Here is a 24,000-nt window from a genome sequence, read left to right as displayed (position 1 = left end):
CCAAAGAGCAGCACCTGTATGTGTGTGTGTGTGTGGGTGTGAGAGAGAGTGGCAGAGGCAGAGAAAAAGAGAGAGAGAATGGAGGAGAAGCTGGATTTATCCTGCCGGGTGTGCAGACACATAGATGCACACATTGCACGCACGCACACACACACACACACACACACATGGAGAGGAGTGGGAACCCAGTGACGCGGACTGGGTGTTACTGCTAAAATCAAATGGCACTCATTCCATTGGCTACTGTGTGACTGGGATGATGGAGGTGTGTGTGTGTGTGTGTGTGTGTGTGTGTGTGTGTGTGTGTGTGTGTGTGTGTGTGTGTGTGTGTGTGTGTGTGTGTGTGTGTGTGTGTGTGTGTGTGTAGTGGTGGTGTGTTGGTGTGTGTGTGTGTGTGAGTGAGAGAGAGAGAGAGAGGAGTGTCTGGATAATTGGGAGGAGGGGAGGCATTTGAGGCATCTCACCCTGATTCACTTTGGCTTTAATGTCTAAACTAATAACTCAGATCTTGATGGTTGATTGTTCTTTGTTATTTATTCACACCAAACACCTCATCCGTGTTGCCAAAGCTCATGTTTGAACAGGTCCTGATTTGTTTGTACTAGAATTTAAACAGTATAAAAAGATGACGGATGTGAGGTCTATATAGAGAATTAACAAAAAAAGAAAAAAAAAGTAGGAAAAGAAGAGAATTTAAAATTTTCAACTCTCTTTATTTGCTTATAGCAAATAAGCAAATACAGAAAACAACACAAAATAATCAATAAAACAATAAAATCAAAAAATAATTAAATTGAGAAATATAGATAAATCAATACAAGTCCAATGAACAGCCCACCCTTTTGAGCAGAGCATAAGAGCTTTAATGGTTATAATCAACTTTTAGTCTGACTTTCACCATCATCTATATCTTCATCATATTGTATGTATGTATCATTCTTCATTTTTATCAAAGGTAGGATTTTCTTTCTCTATTATATTATAGTATATCACTAGTATATTGTAGAGTATATCTTACAGTGTCTATAGTGGTGTTTACACAATAGTGTAGTTATGTGCAAACCATTGTCTTTTTTCATACAATTTGAAATTATACGACTGTATTATTTAGCCTTAGGGTCCTAGGGTGGATATTTACTTCATAGAAGGTCAATCCTGCATAATGTCTCTCCTCAGTCTGCATCACCCCCTCACTCTGTTCTCTTTCTGTCTTCTGTCCAACATCGTGATGCTCAGTGAGCCTGACGACTCCACAGATCGAGGACACTATGTTCTTTCTGCAACAGACCTCACAGACCTGATATACAGACATGCCTAGACCTCACTACTGAGAGATAATTGTAAAATACCTTGAGGATAAAACAGCCACAATACACTGCTGAAGCACTTAAACTCTATTATCTTTGAATGCTGCCAAGAATATTCAATCAAATTAATGAATTTCCTTATTTCTTTAAAATCGAACATTACCTATTTACATGATTTGAAGCTGAGGGTGTAATTGTACAGATAAATACAGCACAGTAACATCATACTCCACCAAAGGTATTTACTATTTTGTACCTTTCACCTCAATATATTTCATTGTATATGAATTTCATTATGTGAAATATTAATGCAAAATCGCAGGTCTTGCTTTTACTCACAAAGTATGCAAACTGTGAAAGAAAGTTGTCAAATACCAATTATCAGTAAGAGTATTTTAATAATTGTTTTTTTTAAGTTTTGTAACATATTGGTTTGATTTTTTTTTTTTTGTGCAGCCTTTGCACAAAGCATTGCATGCATGCGCACAAAGCATCCGACCGGATTATGGTTATGGAGAGGTTTGGCCTGCCATCTAGGGGATAATCTTTGATAGTACATTTGACCTGTTTCCATTGGTCAGTCTGCTGTAGCTAATGTGTGAGCTGATGAGAATCAATAAAATATCAGACAAGCAGAAATTGATGACACTCTAAGTCTATTTTGGTAAATCAGATTTTTTTTTGTAAGACATAAATCTAAATCTAAATGTCTGGATTGATTATTTAGAAATAGACTACAGTGAAGGCCAACAACTCATTACATAGTATTACGTGTGTGTGTGTGTGTGTGTGTGTGTGTGTGTGTGTGTGTGTGTGTGTGCGCACGCACATGTGCGTGTGATTAAAGCAGTAGTGTAGTACAGAGATGATGTGCAGAGGAAACTGCAGATTAGAGTTGTGTCAGTCCACAGCTGGTGATGTGGTACAGTCCAGAATCTTCCATTAGACAGAGACAGAGGGCTAACATTAATATTATTGTACAATATTATTGTCTTGATATATCTTGTTTGGGAGCAGTGAGCAAATTTTAACGCGCACAGTACATAAACCCCACTGTCTGTCCAGAATCTTTTCAGATTTTTGGCCTGTATTTTATTTGACCTATATGATAGATAAGTCAAACAATACTGTCTGTTGCTTGACATGAACGGTCAAAAAAACGCTGACACAATAGGTCAGTGAGGCATTATATAGATAGATCAACAATACGTTATCCTGCATGTGTCACATGAACATTTGCTTCATTTCATTGCTCCATTTTGAGCAGCCTGTTGTTACAGGTTATTTGTATCCACCAGAGGGCACTGTCTCCCCATAAACAAAGTATTATAGCCACCATAAAGATGGTTTATGAGATAGTTCCATCCAGTATACAAGCAAATAACTGAAGCAGAAAAAAACATTAGAAACATAACATAGTTATTCAGCAGAGAGGACTTTTGAAATAATTTATTATTCATAAAATCTGTGAATTCCGAATCAGTTTTTGAGGTCAGATGGCAATGAGAAATGTATTTTACACCATAACCGTATGGAATTAAACCAAATGTGGAGAGATGTTAAGTATCTACCAATAGAGACAGGATGACCACAAATTCAAGTGTCTGAACTTATATGATCATGACACGTGCTCTCTGGGTGTCATTGCTCCAAATCTTCACCCTCTCTCGTCCCTCATTCATTTCCTCTGCACCTCTTAAGCCATGTGATCATCTCTGTGGATTCCTGCCCTTTGCAGTAGCTGGGAGGTCATGTCCCAGCACCTCCGTGCTCACAGCCATGGTGATGGCATCTCGCAAGCCTCCCTCAGTGCTCTCCTGGTTCCACCGACATTGTCCTTCTCCCAGTTTCCAGCAACTCCTCTGGGCTCCTGGGTCCTGTCAGAAGAGCTTTCCTTCACAGAGCCCCACAGGTGCCAGCCAATGGTAGCCTGGGAAGAGGAAGGCACGTGATGGTGTGCAGCCAATGTCAGGCACCCACAACTGCACACTTCCTGGAGGGAAAGTACATTCAGAGAGCATGAATGTTTCTATTTTTAATCTCTCTGGCAGAAAAAGAGGAGCAAAGCAACCACTTTTGAAACAATGCCTTAATATAACACGAGCATGTGTGTGGCTCTTCTGCCACAATGCAGAGCTCAGGTAAACAAAAATGTGCTCAGCACTGTTTGGCTTGAATGAGTAAGAGGCTTTTAGCAGAAGCGCAAATTTTAACACACGCACACACTTACTGTACGTCCAGGCCCACATATGTGCACATCACATGCACTCATGCATGCTGACGTGCACACTTGCACATACAAATTAACTCAGGAATATGCTCAGATATGCATATGGATCTCTCACACACATCCATGAATCTTGGTACATTGCTTTAATGCCAGTCGCTCCTTCAGGCTTGAGCCTCTTCCACTCTGCTCTTATCACTCCATTTCCTTAAATCGCTCTGCAGTCACCATGATGACATAGTATTTGCCCTTCTATCTGAGAGCTGTCTGTCACCCAAAGGCCCCACCCCCTGACAGTGCATGAGACAAGAGAATAGGACTTATGATTGAATTATCAACAGAGCATTCAGTCCTACAGCTGTTCACAGCTGCATTGGGTGATTATCGTGGAAGTAGGGGTTTGGGTTGGGTTGTGGGCACAGATGGAGAGAAAAGAGAAATAAACAGGAGAGATGTCAATACATAGCCCTGGCATGGTGATGGAATCAGTGAATAAGTGAGATAATGAAAGCAAAGTGGATTAAAGGAACTATTTGAAGATGAGAGATATAAAGATTCAGATGGAGAGCTTAAGATAAGTAGAGAAGATGAAGAAAAAAAGGAGAGACAACAAAGAGAGAAGAAGATTCAGAGAGGAGAGGAGAGTGTGTGAGCAGGGGTTAGGGCTGAGCGTGTGTTGTGGGCTCAGCAGTGAAGTTGACGATGCACTGGGAGAACAGCTGCGCTGCAGGGCTTTCAGGCTCCATCACTACTGCTCTCCTTCAAGCAGCTCCACCAACACACTCCCTCACACACGCACACACACACACACACACACACACACACACACACACACACACACACACACACACACACGTACACACAGCTCTCATAAACATGCAAAAGCACTGATTGTTGCATCAGTGCACATGAATGTGCTACAATAATAACCTATGCATGTTCAGGCCTGGGAATAAGACATCAAGTGCGCACAGTCATAGTTAAAGTCGTTTCAAATGTGCCAAGTCTTTATTACCACTATGTGATTACAGATTTTTCAGAAATACAGCTGGTGTAGATACAGAGTACAGAAATGTTGAATGAGACTGAGATTAAAATAGAACTAGAAAAAAAATAGCAGTTTTACAGCTTAGGAGCACATGAGTGAAGCGCTCATATAGATTTATTGCAATCTGATTTAAAAAGAGCTACAGAAAGAGAGGATGTGGGGGGGGGCTGCTGAGGGATAAAGGACATAGAGTAAAAGCTAAGTGCATTTACAAAGAGATAGAAAAATATAACAGCTGCTCGCGGTGAATTGCATGTGTAAACTAAACACATGGTGCATTTTCATTGAGTCAACACATCATAATCCCTTTAGAGGTTGGCCAAACAAAACATTTACACAGGACCTTCACCACAGCAGAGTTCAGAGCCAAATAAAATTCTCCTATGTGCAAATATAATTCCGCTTTGTGCAGATTCATATTTGTCTGATTAACGTATAAATTACAGTATGTTCAAGACAAACCATCTTCCTTTAGAGAAATAAAACCCAAATTGAGGGGAGTATTATCTTGTACTGTAAAATCAGCATAGTCCAAAACTCAAGTTCTAGTCCACAAATGCGTAAAGTAAATTCAAACATGCTCCATATGTGTGGAACATGTTTGAATAAAGTCAGTTTTAGTTGGGAGAGTTTGGTGGTGCAGCGAGTGGAGAAGCACATCTAGTCAGAGGTGGGAGCAGACTGCTGTACTGAGCCAAATGGCATCCATGGTCCCTGGGGGCCACTGCACCCTCTGTCTGTGTTTTTACTCCATTTTCAGTAAGAAATGAACTGCATTGCGCTTTCCTCCCGGGGACTACAGACAGGGCTTGTGTGTGTGTTTGAAGGAGAAGTGAGACACAGAGTTTGAACACAATCTCACAAAAAAAAAAAACACAAACACACACGGATACATGCACATCAGCTATTCCAGGTGAATGAACAGTGAAACATGTAACTGTTACTTCCACCACCCTCACTACCATACGGCGGTCTTTGTAGGGAAATCATCAGTACAGAGGAAACCAGGTCAAGAACAACAGGAGAGAAGAGCAAAAAAGAAGAACATTTCTTAAGGGTGGGGTTGAGAAAAGGAGCAGCACTGATATATTTCCCAGTGATAAGTACATATAGTGTTAATTTAAATCATTAGAAACAGGTAAAGTGATAACCACCTCAAATGTCCTGGATTCGGAGGGTATTAACCCATTTGGAACCATTGATTGTCTATTAGCCTAGCAAAAGAACAGAGACTGGAAACTGGGTAAAACAAATCAAACCCATGTCCTCAAAACTCTCAAGGACTCCTCTAACACCCTGAGGCTTGTACAAAGACACTTGACCAATATTTCTCACAGAGTTTGAGTGTTTAGGTGTTTGACTTCAAAAAGTGTAGCAGCAGAGGACTGAACCCCCTCCCAACCTCCAGAGAGATAGAAGCAGGGGGTTATTACATGGAAAGCCATGAATGGCTAACATTTTGATGCAACATGGCGGCGCCTGTGTTTTGTATAACAAATAACAATAGTGCAATTTATACTGCACACTGCTTTGTGCCTCCACAAAGCTGCTGCCTGTGCAGGCTTGGGCCTGTGCTGGCCCTGCACTGTGCCTCCATACCGGCCAGCACTGGCTTTTTAGACTTAGCTTGAAACTACGTAAGACATCCACTAAAGTCCTTCTTTCATTAGTCAGTCTGTTAAATACCCCCCACCCCCCCGTAGTCTGAAAGCCTGCTTTTGGTTGCAAGAAATTGACAAAACGCCTGAGTGAGTCATTAAAATCCCTGCTCCAGCCTGCAGGGGCAGTGCTGTGTGTGAACCCTAATTCTCAAACAGCAGCAGGTCTCCTCATGGAGAGTTTTAGACATAATTATAGCATGGTTTAAGTCATGGCCAACAGTAGATGTCCTAAATGTCCCCTGTAACAATGTGTAACAATGGGGAGGTCCACTGTTGGTTAGAAATGCGTAGACACACTCTCTCACACACACACACACACACACACACACACACACACACACACACACACACACACACACACACACACACACACACACACACACACATCCATAGGTGAATAATTCAAGACGATTCTAGAAGAAGCCATTATCCTGGGCAGACAGGTAAGTTGATACGGTGAGCCTCGTTCTTTCCTCCTCACCCAGTCACTCTCCACCTCTCACCAAAGGCTGCTGGAGTTCACTCACTGACCAACTTATGGGGGGAGAGGATGGTTGTTTTCTGCTCTTTGTTTTCAGCTGGGACATGTAGGTGAAGCGGAGGCCTTGGCTCAGCGGTTCTACCCTAGGTAGGAGTTTTACAACACTGACAATAATGGCTCAGTAGTGCAGAACTGTGGTCACTGCCATTTGAGCAAACTGCAAGTAAAACATTTTTATTATATCATGTTCTATTTATACACTGTACTATGATTGCTAATATTGATCAAAGCATTGTGTAGAAAAGGAAATACATCTTGGTAAAACCATAATACTTTTGAATTACAATCAACCAGTCTTGTCAAACAGCTGTTGTTCCCTCTGAGCCAAAGAGGCTTGATACGAGAGTGACAGGTGACTGAAAATAAAATCCACTGAAGGGTTTTTAAGGGGTCTTCTGTGGGTCAAGGCTATCATTTGGTCATTAGTTTTTCATAAGGGTGGGATTAATGAGTAATTGTATGTGTGACAGTATGTGTATAAGTGCTTTTTGTTGCTGTTCCATTTGTCAGACACACCCTTTACTTACAGATACATTTTTTTTAATGGTAGGACAATGTTAACAATATGTATGTATGTTTTACAAAATGTCCTACCTCAAAGTGACTATGTCCACAGAGATCTAAAATTGATGAGCTGGACTGATCATGTACTCTTATATAGATTTACAGCTCTTTTCAATAATGTCCCTGACATAATGTACTTTTTTTACAGTTTCTAATTGGAAGCCATCTCAAACATTTAGTGAAAAGAGATATCTCAATCTCTGGTAAACTCTGGAACAAAAGCTGCCAGTGGACAAAATAAATTATCTCTGAATAAACGAGACTCCCATATTTGCCTTCGATATTTCTATTTGTAACATAAAATACTTGCTAAAGGTAAATTCTTGTATTTACTTCCATACATCTGGTATACAATCTGCTTGCTTACAAAGAACAGCTGTAAGGGGAGAGAGGTGTGGATGTTAAAACTAGATCAGGCAGGGTGGTGTTGACTTACTTTCTCATTATGAGCACATGCACTGGAGGCAATTGGAAAATGTAGTTATGTGCAAATGGCAACAATTTGCAGTGCGAGATGTTGTCTGTGGAAAGAACATATTTTCACTGACTTTGGCAGAAGAGATATGAATGTCATTGTCGCAAAAATTAGTCTGGGTGATGTCTACCTCGGTTGAATGACACATAGACCTTCAACACATCCACTATATACATAAACAGAAAGTATAATTCGTGGACATCACTTGACAACACTTCAAATTGACAAATTGACAACACTTGTCTATAGACCATCTGGTAACAATACAGCATTTCAGTATGGCAAGAATTTTTGGCTTGGCCATATTTAATTTAGGTGTAGGGTAATATACTGTATACCCTACACATCAAAATTATATTGTTGAATCAAACTGATTTGCAGATATTTTAAAATACAGACCTGCTACTTTTTCTGGCCTCACATATGGCACTGGTTTCTTATTAATTTGATTTTTTTCTGACCAATCATAATAGAGTAATACAGTAATAATAATATACAGATACAGATTCTTTGTATGCTTAATTTCTCTCTCTCTCTCTCTCTCTCTTTGTGTGTGTGTGTGTGTGTGTGTTTAAAAGGCTAAGAAAGACTGATTTCAGATCTTAAAAATTCGAGTTGTTTCATTTATCTTAAGCAGATGCTATTTGCACCCAGGTGTTTGCGGCCAAAAATGCTATTTACGCTACCATGCTATGGTATACATACTCTGGTATACCAAAACGGCAGCATGGTGCAGTATGGTATAAAAATAATAGTAATACTAATGATAATACATTTTATTTATGGATCTCTAGATGCTCAAAGACAACAGATGACAAACACTAAAAACAGAATGTTGCACTAGCACTTTGGAGGCACTGCAGGCCAATGGGGCCTTCTCTGAAGATTATGAATATGTTCAATTGCACTCTGATGTCTGTCATATTTGAGGCTAAATTTTTCATTTTGTATTTTCAGAAAAAATAACATTTCAAGAAAGAGTATAAGTTATTTGCAATGAACTGGCTGTGATTTAGTGACCAAATAAAACCTAGTGAGGTAGGTTATTTTCTGCCTTAGCCCAGAATGTCTTGAGTGAATATGTGCCATCTAAATGGAAATGTGGTGAGCAGCAATTTTTTTTATTTGAAACCAAATTTTGATTCAACCTGTTAAACAAGAGTCCAAACAATAGAAGTGGTTTTGTTGTCCTGCTAGATTTTAGTTTTTCTTTAATAATAGGATACCGCATTCTAATAAGGCTCTGGTTATAATGGGTTTACATGTTATAACTAATGTTTAAAGTTATAACCTAACTTACAACTGCAGAGTTGATGACAAAAGTCTTTAATTAATGACTATAAATATTTGTAGCCATCAAAAGACTATATGGCTTGTTAGAAAGTGAGAAACCAATGAATATTTATCAATGGATTACCAACATTTCTAACTACATAATTACCAAATACAAACTAACCAGAGAGATTTTCCACGCAAAAGTTGTTCTTATTAATGCCTTATAACTAGCCATAAAGCATTAGTAAATGATTGATTAACCATAACAAAGCCATTAGCAGTATAAAGGTGCCCTATTAGAAAGTGGTATCCAGTGTATTTAATATGATAAGCTGCTATGAAGGTGTATGACTATTTTAGTAGCCTACATCTTTAGTAGTGCAACTGTAGCCTACAAATTAAAACAAGGATTTGAGTCTGTAGTGACCTTCACGTGATTAATGGATGCTCCATGTGACTCTGTTTGAAAGGTGTCACCTTTTATTTGAGAACCACGAGCAGGTGACACTGTGGACTTGCCATACAACCGATTTGACGTGAGCAGGGGCTTGTGCAGGAGAGCAGGAGAGTCGGGGCCAGAGGGAGGAGAGCTTGCTCTCTGATGTACACTCGTTTCTCTGTTCACTGGCGCCGTGACGATAAGCAGGCAGCGGACGAGGATGCTCTGTTGTCTGGTGCGCACTCTCCTCCTGTTTCCAGCTCTCCACGATCACCATGGAAGAGCTTAATTAATGCACAGGCTTTATTTGTCCCTCCTGCTCCCGGAGCTGATGTATTTTAAACCGCTGTTCGGAGACCGGACCTGCGTTTTTTACCAACCCCCGAAGCACTGGACTTGTGTTACCGAGCGGAGAGGACTGCTGACGGCTGGATTGTGAAGTCTTCAGAAAAGGTAGCTACAGCACGGTGCGGTTTCTGCTCCACAAACTGAAGTTAGCCTCCTAGCATAGCTGCGTTTCCCCGCATGCAGGCAGTGGTGATGCTTTTTTTTTTTTCTCCATTATATTCAGAGGACAGCAGTTATTAATGGCCACTTTCCTCTCGACGCTGTCATGTTCGGTGGATTCAGAGGAGGAGATTCATCGCCTTGTCATAAACAATACAGACAGATGCATTTGAACAGAGCACCGTCGGGGCTGACAACAGGCTCATGCCCTTTCTACAAACTGAGGTTGGCTCTGGTCATGTGGACCGGCCACTACATTAGCCCAGAGTGTAAGAGTATCACTGATTGAGGTTTGTTGTAATAACGGTGCCAGCTGTTTCTGCTGAGCAGCGAGGACCATCTGACGGCCGTGCGTTGCTCAGTTTTCACTATGAGCGCCCGGAGTCAGGCTGTCATTTCACATCGGTTTTTTTTTCGGGTTTTTTTTTTTTTTTTTTTTTTTTTTTTGGGTGGGGGGGGTGATTTCACCACATCTTACCTTGGTGGTGTCCAGGGAGAAACATGAACGCGCTTGATGATGGTTATTTTGTCAGGAATCGCTCATTGAAATGTCAGTGTTCATTTTCATCATGGGTGCACGGTCGACAGTGTCGATGCAGCAATGAAATTAATATTCCAAAAAAAAAAAAGAAAAAGCGCATTTAATACGCATTGTTCACACATTGAGCTTGCACTAGCCTCGGCTACATGAAGGCAGCAGCGTAGCACAAAGGAGATGGAAAGCTGGCAGTCTGAATTCAGCGCTAGACGTGCAATTTTACATCACAATAACACTCATATCATATTCTCCCTATGTAATTTAAAGATAAATTCTTCTTGGAGCATCACTGCAATGTGACCTTTTCTGTTTCTTCCTCTGCGGGGCCTGCTCGCAGTTCAAGGACTTACACAACTGATGTGACCAAGTGATGCCTGAGAGTGGCAGCTCTGAATTTGCACACTTAATTTGTGTGTGTGTGTGTGTGTGTGTGTGTGTGTGTGTGTTTTGGCTTGAGCTGCATGTCATCTGCTTCTATTTTTCCTCCTGGAATATGGTCAGTTTCAGGCAATTTTGGATTGTTTACTAAATTTAGACTCTTGATGGCAACACCAGAGGCAGGCCATATTTTTTTGTAGTTAGAGGCACAGGGAGATACTGTACGTTTCCCATTTGGTGACATTATGGAAAAAATCTTATTAGCATGTTTACGGGGAAACATAAGTTGCTTCTTTCTCCTTCAAGAGACCAGCTCAGTTCAATAATCTGCCCAATATACTTTATTTTGCAGTCTTTGGCATTTTAAAGGTGTGTGCATTTTAATGTCCTCGCTCTCATGAAGTCTAATATTTCTAAACTAAACTAAAAAGTTTTCATATGGTCTATTTGTAGGCCAGTATGTTCTGTATTCTCCTACACCTTCCATTTCACTGAACTCCCATTGCCTTTGAGCCCATGTGGAGCACCTACTGCACTGTTTACCTGTTCAGTGCACCCCTCCAGCACCACACATCACTGGGAAATATCCTCAAGCAGATATGTTAGAGTTTGAGCTGGATTGTCAGTACTGGACTTGGGAGAAAGACAACACATTCAATTAAGACAAGGCGAGGATGTTTTTATACACAGCAAATTTCATACCCAAGGGAAGTTCGCTTTACCTGAAGTTTAAGAAGAAAAGAAAGAGGAAGAAGAGAGATAATTAGCTAATAATAATATTAGTAATAATGATAGCCATTCACAACATACAGAAGTACATATATAGAGTATTCAGTCACAAAGGACATATTGTATGTTATTAAAAGCCAACAAAAAACATGTTTAAAGACATTTTTTAAAAGGAATGAAAGGGTGGGAACATCTTGCGTCCTCAAGGAGGCTATTCAAGCATCTATCAGCATAAAAACTGAAGCAACCTTGCCAAACTTTGAATTGACTCTGAATAGTGCAGAAACGTTAGAACCAGTTGACCTGAGAGGTCTGAGGAGCCTTTGAGCGGGTCTAACCTTGAAGTTCTTCCAGAGCGTACTGGAAGCCAATATAATGTTTTGAGGTCAGATGTGATGTGCTCTGCTTTTGCTGAAAAGCAATCCTAATATAAGATCCTTTTATTGTTAGAAAATGTGCAGAATGTACTAATGTCATCTCTTCTCACCTTTTTTTTCATTCTCAGAGGCAAATTATGCCAGCAGCACCAGAGTCGCTCCCCCTGGTGACGTGCCAGCTCATTGGTCAGACTATTCTGCCCTCCTCTAGCCTCCCTGTCTACCCTGGCAGATCCATGCTGCTGGATGCTCCTCACAGAGCCACGCCCGCACCATGAGCGCCAACGGGCCAGCCCCAGACCCTGCCCCAGCGGCCCCAGAAGCCCCTCCTGCCTCTACCCCTGCCCCTGCTCCGGTCCCAGCCCCAGCCCCCGCGGCACCACCCGCTCCTCCTGCCCCGCCTGCCCCAGCGGCCACTACCATCCCGGTAGGTGCGTTGGCACAGAAGAAGCGGCAGCAGTATGCCAAAAGCAAGAAACAAGGCAGTAACGCCAACAGCAGGCCACCGAGGGCTCTGTTCTGCCTCAACCTCAACAACCCCATACGCAGGGCCTGCATCAGCCTGGTGGAGTGGAAGTATCCTTTACTGTGACTTCATGTGGTGCTGAGACTTGATCGGTTATCAGTCCTTGCTCATAGAGCTGAAATTATTAGTTGATTAATAGATTAGTCGATTGACAGAAAATGAATGGGTACATTTTTGATAATTGATTGATCGCAACAACCAAACAATGGTTTTGTACTCTCTGGTTCAATGCAGGAATTTTAAGCTTTTTTCATTTTGCAAAAATATTTTTGGTCAGACAAAACAAGACGTTTGAAGGCGTCACCTCGGGTGCTGGGAAACACTTTTTCACTGCCAGATTAATCAATATTAAAAACAATTGTTAGTTGGAGCCATACTTGTTCAAATATCCTGTATACCTTTGGATACTGTTGGATCTTAGTTATGGTAATTATCAGTATTACTATATTAATATTGGTGCCTTTTAAAGTAATCAGAGTCAGGCAACTTAAAGGCAATGACAAGAAGAAAAGAAAAGGTAAAAACTGAAAAAAACTAAAAAATTTCTCTCGGTTTAAACATTTAAACGAGCAGTGTTTAGTTAAGCCTTGAACTCCACATTTCTGTCTGTTGATTTTATAGATGCTAGCTGAAGCATGATGGAAAAGAAAACAAAATTAAAGTTACAGGCCAAAAAAAAAAAAAGTAAGAATGAATTTATTGTTCTCAAACCACAGTACGTTGTCGTCGTTGGTAATGTGGGTTAAAAAAAACTGCCCTGATAAACGCAGGATAGCTTTCTCCTGCGTATCATGTAGAAAATGTTTCTCCCACTAAAGACACAGTGAATGCCCTGAATCCTAAAATACTGGTGGGGCACTTTGTAGACTAACTGGCACAACACAGCTGTGTGACAGTCTGGTGGGTTTGTGGCTTAAGCAGATGTTGTCATCACAAAAGCCATCAGATGTTATAAATGAGATTGCCTAATATGAATTGCAAGGATACATTTCATAATCCATCTTTGTGTGTTTGTTGAAAAAAACAGTCACTGGGGATTTACTACCAGTACACTGGGAATGCAGCTGTAGCTGTATCAGGTGTCCCAAATTGTTCTGCATGCAACACAGCAACAGTGCTGCATGTTTGTGTCTCACAGCTGTGATTGGAATATTTGGTCAGTTCGGACATTTGAGGATGAAAATGCGACAGTGCCTGTGTCATTGTTTTTGTGACATATAATGTTTGAGATAGAGGATGAATCAATGAAACATTCCCTGCTCTTAACATTGTGCCTTATTTTAACATTTAATTGGTTTTTGTACAAGTCACAAGATATTCTTCTTCAGTTCATTAATCCATTTCAGGATGGCAGTTGTCTCTTAGCTGCAGGATTTTGGTTTTGGGTAACAATCTGGTGAAACTGCATATTGAGGCTGAGTTTGGGAAATCTGGGTTTAGGAGATAATCCTGACTATACATCACTGTAATACAGTGGTTTACAAATGTTTTGGCTTGTGACCACTTAAAATGAAGTTTTGTCTGCTCCTCACTCCTCCTCACAGTCGACATGTCTATGGATACGACAAATGTGACATATGCCTGTGGATCAACAGGGTGACAAGGCCTTTTATTTGACTCAAATACAAATGTTCTTTTTTGTCTTCCTAGTGAATTACTTATTTTTTGAACCTCTGATATAATATACAATTTAACAGAGACAATTGTTGCCAAGAATAAGGGACGTTTATGTCACAACTTTTTATATAGTGAAGGAGGTGTAATGTCATAGCTGGGGTAATTTTATTATATTATTTATTATTTCATCTTGCTGTGTTATATGATTCTGTGTTTTCCTTAACTTCTTTTTTTTCAGGCCATTTGATATCTTTATATTAATTGCTATTTTTGCCAACTGTATGGCCTTAGCTGTCTATGTCCCCTTCCCTGAAGATGATTCCAACTCCACAAACCATGACCTGGTGAGTAGCCTTTTAACGTCTTTATTACTTGGTTGTTATCCATTCATCCTACTTACACTCAGCCGATGCAATCAAAGTTGGACTGCTCTTGCTCTGCAAAATTTTTATGTGGACTGTCTGAGTCTACATAGTCAGAAGAACCTCTTGTTGTCTGGCTTGAATTAAGGGTTGTTATCTTTGAATGCAGTGATACATTCTTGCAAGGATTGTGCTGTTTGTGATAAGGAGAAAGGGAAGATTATATCCTCTAGTGCCTCTTACTGTTTTTGTGTTTGGTTAGCTTTCATCTGTATTATTTATTATTTACTTTCAAGATAAGTTGTAAAATGCATTTTTACTTTGTAATCCCTGCTGTCGATAAAGTTTGATCTGCCTTTTCACTGTGAAGATATTGTTTGAGGTTTTACAGTAGTAAGACGTTGCACACAGAGTGTGTCTTCAGTATCTGCTGTGCCCACACAGAGAAACACTTTGACAACTATCCTCATTGGTGCTTTATCATGTCATAGTTTTCCTGTTCAGAGGTTTTATTCAGCTCTCTATTTTTAGAATTTTCTCGTCATTGCACCACTCTGTGCACCTTGTGCATTTATGTCTGTGTGTGATGAATTATGGGTGATGTAGTGTTGTAAGCATTGTTCCACAGCTGAGGATGAGTGCACTCTCCAAAAGCCTGACAGACACGCAAGATGTGGTCCTTACACGAGCAGAATTTAGCTGTAGTGTTCAATGATTCATGAGCAGCTTATACAGTGTGTCTGCAGACATTTGAATGTTCTTGAAAGCTTCGTCTGAGAGCGGGAACAAGTTAGAGAAAGGTTACCAGCCTGCTGTAAAAGACCGGCGGGAATGTTCCTCTGTCTGTTACGCTGCTGAACCCGCTGCGCAAGATAAGCTACAGCTTTGGTTAAAAGTGTGTCTGGTCTACTTTATCAAAGTAAGGTGTACTTCTTCCTAGTTTGACCTCCTGGAGGGTGACCTCAGGGTTTTTGTTTACACAGCGGTGGTGCATCAGAGGAAAGTGGGCCATCTGGGACATTATGGTGTCTGATACAGTACTAGCTACAGTATGTTGTCAGGTTACGTTTGGAGTGAAGTTTGAAGGGGTATTTTGTCCTAATAATGACTTGGAAGAAAATGTGCACACTTGCAAAACAAAGATGGAAAAAGAATCTGGTAAAATGTCGCGAGGTTGGTTGGACTAAAGAAAAGCATTGCTGAACCAGCATTTTAATGTCAATAATAACGATAATGTCGCTATACTGTAAATACATCAAAGACAGAGTTTAAAGTTTATACTAATAGATTTGAGCGTGTTTGCTGGACTGAAGTAGTTACACACACCCCAGCTCTTTTTGTCTTTGGTTTACAGATGAATCAATCTGACCCATTAGATTGGTATCAGTGCCGGTACTAAGCTACCACTGAGACTGAATCATCTCTGTTTAATATCTGTATGTGCTTCACAGTTAATGCTTTTAAATGTAGAATTATATTGTGAAACCATAATTATGCTGATATTGAAAATCAGGACTATCTTAAGTTAACAAAAATGAACTCTATAATACACATTTAATTTTATTTCATTATGTTTACAGAGTTGTAAAGATTCAATCAGAGGTTTACAGATTTTATTTTAGGGAACAAAGATCAGTGGTATCAGATTGGTACCCTGAGTTTTAGTATCGGACATCAAGGGAGACACGGTTAGATTGGGGCGTCTCTGCTCTGGCTTTGTAGTGTTACTACACAGAATGAATGTGAGGTTAATCTGAGTGTTGAGAGAAGCTACTTTCAGCTGAATGGCAGCTCTATTGTGTTTTAGATGGCTGCTGAGCTAAATAGCTCTCAGTGACAGATGCCACTCACTAATATGTGCCAGGCTTTGCACTGATAATTGACCACGTGTGCAGTGTTGACAGGCGATTATTTCATAGTGGTAACTTTTTTCATAGTCTCTAAATTTCAGGTCCTTTCGCAGATTTACCTCACAATCTGTCATGTTACTAAATTCAGAGCATTGTTAGAATTTACTTTCATACGTATGTTCACAGCTTCACTTCCTCATGTGTTAAAATCACATCCAAGGGTGTGTGGCAGAGAGGAAGGCCTGGGAGCCTTTTAATACAATATTGATTCTAATAATACCCAAGTAGCATCAAACTAAATACCTAAGCTTCCCAGGAAGGGAGCTACCCTCCACATCTAATCTCAGTCTTTATAATGCAAAGCAAAGAACCGTAAGTGTAAACATGATGGCTAGTTTATCGGTTTTTAATGATGCCTTCATTATGTCTATTGTCTGAACCTGTCGCACATAGCTCTCCTCTGAACAGGAGTGTCAGATTGGATTCATGGATGCACCCATTAAGAATTAACCTGAAACGCTACATTTTATGCTCCGCCTATCAGATGGTGCAGGACTGTGCAGCATCATCGATGTGGCCTACATGCTTCATGAACAAGACCATCAAGTAGAAATGAGAGGACAAGCTGATGAGTTTATCACACACTGGCTTTCTTTCAGCAGCCCTTACAATGAGGACAAAGCGAGAGCGAGACTTCTTTAACTGCACTATGGATGGTTTTTTTTTTTTGCTTATAGTTATTATATTGAATCTTCTCTAACGCTACAGACAGCTTTACATTGCTTGCGCAAGACTTTGGTTTAATTCTGCAGTGTCAACATTAAATCACATACCAGAGGGCGAATAATGCAATCTCTCCCTTTTCAGCAGAGGTTGAACAATAGAATATTTTGTAGGGCAGGTGTGCCAGCTTGGCCTTAGTTGTCCTACAGAACTCGCGCTGTGCTCACAGGAGGAGTGCTAGAGAGCAAAATGCTGAGCTAGTTTTGCTAAAGTAGCCAGCAGGTAGGGCTTTAGTGAAGATTCCTATTTCACACTGCTCTGCTCTGCAGCCTCACAGGTGGACTGAGGACTGATATGAAACCCGAGGTGGGGTGCTGAGAGGTCTGATGTGTAAAGCAAGGATCAAATTATATCACAGGGCAGCAGAACTATGCAGACTTTTACTCAGTTACACATTCGAAGGTGGTATGACTTTCAACAGAGACACTGAAACTCTGATGCGGACTTCTCGGCTTGTGGATGTGTAGATGGTTCACTTAGTGCATTGCCTTTCAGCACATTATCAGCCAACATTAATTCCTGAGAGGTAGGAATGCAGTTTCTATTCATTTGTTGGTGCAACGCTCTGCAGATAGTGTCTAGGTGCTGCAGAGATGCTGTCAGTTAGAACAGTGCATTGCTGCAAAGTCATAGAGGCCTTAATAGCATGAGTGTGACCGTCTTGTTAGTAAGGCTTGGTTAAATGCAGCAGCTCATTATAAATAGAAAGCAATTTCCTCCTCAGGCGGAACGCAGGGCAAAAGATTGGGGTCTTGCTACCACCAGGAGGCACAAGTGAGTAACAGGATGTAGCGAGCACACACATACACTCACACGCACGTGAAGACAACAAACCCTGTCAGGAAGACGCAGTCATTTCTTCATTCCTCTCTCTTGCTTGGCTCTCTCCTTTATTGCTGTTCCTTTGTTTAGTCATTCCACTGTAATAGTAAGAAGTGCGCACACAACCCATTCCTGCACGTGACTGTGTCTCCTTGGCACCCACCTTGTCTAGGGGACAGACAAATAGTCTGCAACCCTCCTGCCTTTGCTTTAAGGTCATTTCTGACTTATCTATCTGAGACTCAACACCCCAGGCAGCTCCTGCTGAAGGTAGCTGAGCAAAACAATGACCTTTTCATGGTGAATATGATTCATACATCTCATCTTTCGTAAGGAAACATGCAGCGAATTGCGTCCGGTATCATGTAGTGTTTGCCCGTATCGTTGTTATTGCATAACTCTGGAGCCGCAGAGCTATTTATTTTAGTGGGGACAAAAGGACACCAATGTAAAGACTGAAATGTCTGCGCACAAACCAATAGAGAGGTCATTTGGATGCCAGCAGAGAGCTCACAGTTCGATTCAGCTTCACATTCAGATGCTCGTACAGTTGAGCACGTCAGCATTTAGAAAACATGAATCATTTTTGAATGTGAGGGACTATGAGTGACACATGCTACAAGTATGGGAGTCTGGTTTCATTCTGGATCTTAATTATGTCAAAATGATTTCCTTTACATATATATAAATAATATTGATATTTTGTGTCATGACAAGAAGCTAAGAAGACAAATGTGGTTCACGCAGAAAGAGGTGAGGGGGGTTGGGGGGCGGGGAATCGGAGATGGTCATTATGAACATCTGTCCTCCTTGTTTAAGATTAACAAGTGAAGCTTGTTCACAGTAATGGCAGTTACATGCTTGTCATCTCCCAGCAATGTAATGCATTGTTGCTGTGTTTACTACTATGACACAAAAACAGACAGCACAGATCATGTAGTAACATCTTTTACTGACATGTCAACGGCTGCGTAGAAATATGTTACATTCATTTTTATTTATTTGCACTCTTTTAGAAAAGAACCCTCCTCTTTTATGACAAATATCTATTTTCAAAAGTTACGTACTATATGCTTCTATTGGTATGTATAATATAAGTTACGTCTGTGTCACAAGATTTAGAATTAAACTTTATAAAATGGGCTTAGCTTTAGCTTAGCTGGCTCACTACTGTGCAGCTCATACGCGGCATGAACTCTGCACAGCAACACTGAGGTCATACTATAGCACAGTGTCTTAGTATATGTTGGTCTGCGTGCGACTCTGTTGTTGGTGTGGAATGATACTGTGCACTACAAAAGGAGCAACTGGCAACAGAGAGGAAGTCATTTCTGATGTAAATACATACCAACAACCATCACAGTGCCAAACTTGTGACTCGAAGCCAAAGCCTGTTGACTGATCACAGTCGCTATATGTGCTTCAGTGTGACATCCAGCCACTGAGAGGCATCCAGTGGTTCTTGTCAAAGAGTATCAGAGGCACAATAAGATGTTTTTTGAGCTCATGTCTGATAACATTGTCAATGCTTCCATAATATCTTGCCCTTAAAACTATCTGAAGGATACAGATATTGTCTTTAGAAAGTTTTACTGACATCAAGATTAGGAATGTGTAAAAAAAGACATTCCTCTACATTATTTATATATATATTTTTTTTTACCATAATCATTCTGCTTAGAGTAGTGGTAGTCTATGAGTTACTGGTAACCTGAAAATGGAAGCTTGTTGATGTGCATTTACACTCTGCTCTTGTTGCTCTCTTGCATTAAAGTGCCTTGCATTAACTGTGTAACATGCTTTACAGCCACTCGTGGACGAACAAGATCCTTAAAATAGTAAAGTACAGTTATAAAGAGTAAAACACAGATTGTAATGTAAGTTGTTGTCTTCTACTGCACTGCATGGTGTATGAGCATGAGCCCCCTTTTTTTGTGTTTTGGTCTTTAGGCTTTGTATAAGATAAAAAACAAAAAACAAAACAAGCCTCATTATCTAATTTTACAACCTTTAGCCGACAGTGCGCCTCAGTCAGATATCAGTAACCTAAAACACTGAGGGAGTTATTGACATGTATTTCCATTTGAGGAGTGCTGCTAATGTTCATGTGTCAGTGTTGTCGCTCGACTATGTTGCAGAAGAGGGTAAATGTGTACATGTGTGTAATGGATGAAGCAGTTGGCTGTGTGTGTGTAATGGCTGGCACAAGCAGCAACGTCTGGACTGTGGACTCCCATAGAGATGATGGTAGAAGTATGTGTTTAGTCACTTAACGTAACTGCTCATTTGTGGCTCACACTAGCACTGTCCCTGCTTGTTATCTTGAATGTGTATTTCTGCATGTGTGTGTGCAAGTGTGAGAGTGTGTTTGTGTGAGTGAGGAAGAGACACCAGTGGGGAGAAAGAGAGAGAGAGAGAGACGGTAAAGAGGGAGTCAGAGCTGTGTTAGCTTAGCTGTGTGGATATTGTGTGAAAGTGCATCCATGATAAAGTACAACAGCAGAGCATGTGCACAGTGTGCGTCAAACAGGCCTTAAAGCAGAACAGACGATTTATGAATTAATTAATTTTTTTTCTCAGGCTCTGTAAATAACAGTGTGACAATTCTATGTTTTTTTGTTTCGAGTCTCTATGATTCGTTTTGTCCTAATAATCTCAATGTTTCAGAGAGAGCCTAATGTTATGCAATAGTATTTTCCAGTTAACGTAATTGCACATTATGACATATTTGTACTGTACATCAAACCCACACTAGATTATAGAGATTTAAGAGAGCATTCAGCTGCAAGCCTGTTGCTAAGTCAGTTAAAAGATAAATAACATTATAGTATAAAATATTATACATATATAATATTATTACCAAAAATACATAAAGAAAGAAGTACTGGTAAAGCTAAAAAAGTCAGTATAATAAATGAGATAAGAATCAAGCAGCAAATACATACAGTATATTGAAATTAAGTTAATGAAATATAGTACATGAAGTAAAATACATGTAGTAAATAAGATAAAATACAGTATGCTAGAAAAGTGTTGTGAAATTGTAAAGGTATTACATTTTAGTATGCACGTTATAATGCACACTGAAACTTTAAAAGTCTGGGAATACGCATGTTTTAGTTTGTCTGTTTTTGATTTGTTCCCAGTTTGCATAAGGAATAATTTTCACGTCCTATCACTTTACTATTTATCACTCACCTTTTGCATTAAAACTGCCGGCTGATTTTTAGGTAAATGTGCACCCACTTCTCCACCCACAGGAAAACGACAAAACAATAGATAGAAACAGAAAACGTCTAAACAGCAGTGAGTGAGCAGTCTTTGCACAGAGAGCTTTAGCTTTAAAGTGTAACAGATTGTTTGGGTTATGGCATGTTTTTAAAGCATATGTTGATTGTGTCATGTGTACAGCGCTGCAGCAACGACAACATCTCTCCCATAATTATACTGCCGATGTGAAATTCATACATTTTATCATATCGTTTGCTGCCATTAAACCAACAATTGCACCATTTAAATATTTATTTGTATTTTTTACGTGGCTGATTCTCCCAATGTATGTGTGCACACATGCTTGGACTTGAGTGTGTGTGTGTGTGTGTGTGAGGGAGACTGAATTCGACAGAGTGAGAGAGTTGAATTTAACATGCGAGGCACGATAACTCAGGTTGACACCGAATCAAAATGGGAAGAGTTGTTGTAGACCAAACACTGACGAGAGACACCAAACCCAGACACAGTGATGGAGACACCTGTCCATGTTAGACGGCTTTTGCAACACAGATTTCCTTGATAGTCCTTTTACTAACCATGACCTGCTGATTTCAGTACCAGCAATCCTGTACTTTTTTTGTGAAAATATTTGCCTCGTCTACTGCCTGCCTGAGCCAAAAGCTACAATAAGAGACATTTCAATAGAACTGAAGCACTGAGCTTTGATTGGTTGATACGCAGTGTGGAGCTTAAGAGCCGAAGTTTGGCTTTTGGGATCTTACTTTAATTTCCTGAGTTCAGCTGTTGTTTTGGTTTCCATGGCAGCTGCTCTATGTCATATGTACTTCCTCGCGTGGACACACATCTGGAAGCATGAACGTGTGTTCTTACGGATTCACCGAACAGTAACGGACGACTAACATTCACAGGGACACTTTACAGGTGTTGAGACTTGAATTAACAAACAAAGAAAACAAACAAAGAGATCATGAGTCTTTTGTAATTTAAAACATCTGTAATTTGTGTCTATGTTTGCCTGCGTCGTTGAGTGCATGGGCTTGACTGAAATGCTTTATTCTCTGGCAGCCGCTGCAGTGCTTAGTTAGTCAGACGTAGCATTTGTCACATGCGCACACTTGCACAATTAAACAACATCAAGAGAAGCTTTGATGGTCCTCCTAATGAGCTCCGTTCCCACTTCACTATTTAAACTTTGAAAACCTCTTTGCAAACCTCAGCAGATTGGACCCCTTTGGCTGACACATGGCCGCTGTGTACAGGTCGTGTTGTATTGTAGATGACAGTTCAAAACTCACACTCCCTGGTCTCTGGCACCTGCAGCACTTTGGGGAACCGAGAAAACGGCTGCATCTTGATTCAGTGACTGCATCCCTGTTCAGCTGTGTGCCGATTGTGTAACTTTAGGGCAAAACGAAGTAATACATCAGCAACCACCTTATGCAACAAATATTCAGTGTGATGTTTTCTTGCTTTGTGAAGATATTTACTTGGTAGTGTGGGTATGACCTGCACTTGTAGTGTTTTCCTTGGCAGTGTGACATCCACATCCTCACAAAACTCCTGCCCGCCCCCACAGTACTTCATATACACACACATAAACTTGTGTCTACACGTTCACTACACACAAACTGCACATACGAATACATGGGCAGAGCTATATGGAGTGATAAAGAGGATAGCACGAGAACAGATGTAATTGCAATAGCAATTGAACTGTTGGATTTATGTGACCCATGAATTTCTGCAAACTCTTGCCTAATGAGAAATAATATGTCAGGATAGATAAACTATGCTTATATCTATATTTAAGTTAATGTACATGGTGTAGGATGAGCTGGTAATGTACCAGACCTTATTAAAAGATGCAAAAGATAAAGAACAACCCCATGCATAACACACACTTTAACAGCCATCCCAATATAGACTGCACACTCAAGCACACTTATTTACTGTGCAAACCTGCAGGAGTAGGCGGTGAAGAAGCACTAAATGCTGGCTGCCCTCACCCCCCTGGCTTGGCTGGATGGCACTGACTGATCTATACAGACAGGGGAAGGAAAGAGAGTTAGCGAGAGATGGAGAGAGCATGGGGGAGGGAGATGTAGCAGAGAGTGATGTGGGAAGTCCTACAGAATATATGCCTGCTCATTGTGTGCAGAATCAGACCCAAATTGACAATTATTACGTCTCTTGTGACACTCAGGAGATATCTGCTCTCAAACTGTCCCATGACTGACAACTGCAGAGTTCTGATTGGTTTACAGTCACGTATTGGCTGCTGTGTTGTGTTGCATGCACTGAGTGTGCATACTGTCTGTTGTGCGACATATGGCTCGCTTTGACATTGGTATTATTGCTTATAGTTTTTTGAGTTTGCTCTGCTTGTAAGCGCTCTGGTCGCACACAGATATCTAACATGCATGATGTCACTCTGACTCATGTGACTCTGGCCTTGCCGCCACATGCTCAGATGTGGCTTTTCATACATGTTAGTAACTCTCAGGTGGTTATGTAGAGATGTATCAGAAATACAGGAAATAGACAATTTGTATTAGAGCAGCAACAATCAGTCAATGAATCGGTTTGTCGATTGTCAGAAAATTAATCAGCCTTATTTTTGATTTTACAGCCAAAATTCTCTGGGTCCAGCTTTTCAGATATGAATCATTTCTGGTTTTCTTGGTCCTCTACACTTTGGATCTTTAGGTTTTAGACTGTTGGATTACGCAAAACAAGGAAT

At 40.5% G+C, this 24,000-nt stretch overlaps 1 protein-coding gene across 1 annotated transcript in view; it reads left to right on the top strand.

Annotated features, from left to right (window-relative positions):
• The first annotated feature begins 12,340 nt into the window (after positions 1-12,340).
• The window catches only part of LOC111222823 (voltage-dependent L-type calcium channel subunit alpha-1D-like), a 57,644-nt gene continuing 45,984 nt past the window's right edge, over positions 12,341-24,000 (top strand). The window contains exons 1-2 of the mRNA XM_022746678.1: positions 12,341-12,642; positions 14,448-14,553. Coding sequence (XP_022602399.1) covers positions 12,341-12,642; positions 14,448-14,553 — 408 coding nt within the window. The remainder of the gene's footprint in view (positions 12,643-14,447; positions 14,554-24,000) is intronic.

This window comes from Seriola dumerili, unplaced genomic scaffold, assembly GCF_002260705.1.
Source record: "Seriola dumerili isolate Sdu_G_001 unplaced genomic scaffold, Sdu_1.0 BDQW01000109.1, whole genome shotgun sequence".
In the NCBI taxonomy this organism is placed as follows: Eukaryota; Metazoa; Chordata; class Actinopteri; order Carangiformes; family Carangidae; genus Seriola; species Seriola dumerili.
The sequence above is the reverse complement of the archived record's forward strand: the minus strand, read 5'-3'. Positions and strand labels throughout refer to the sequence as shown.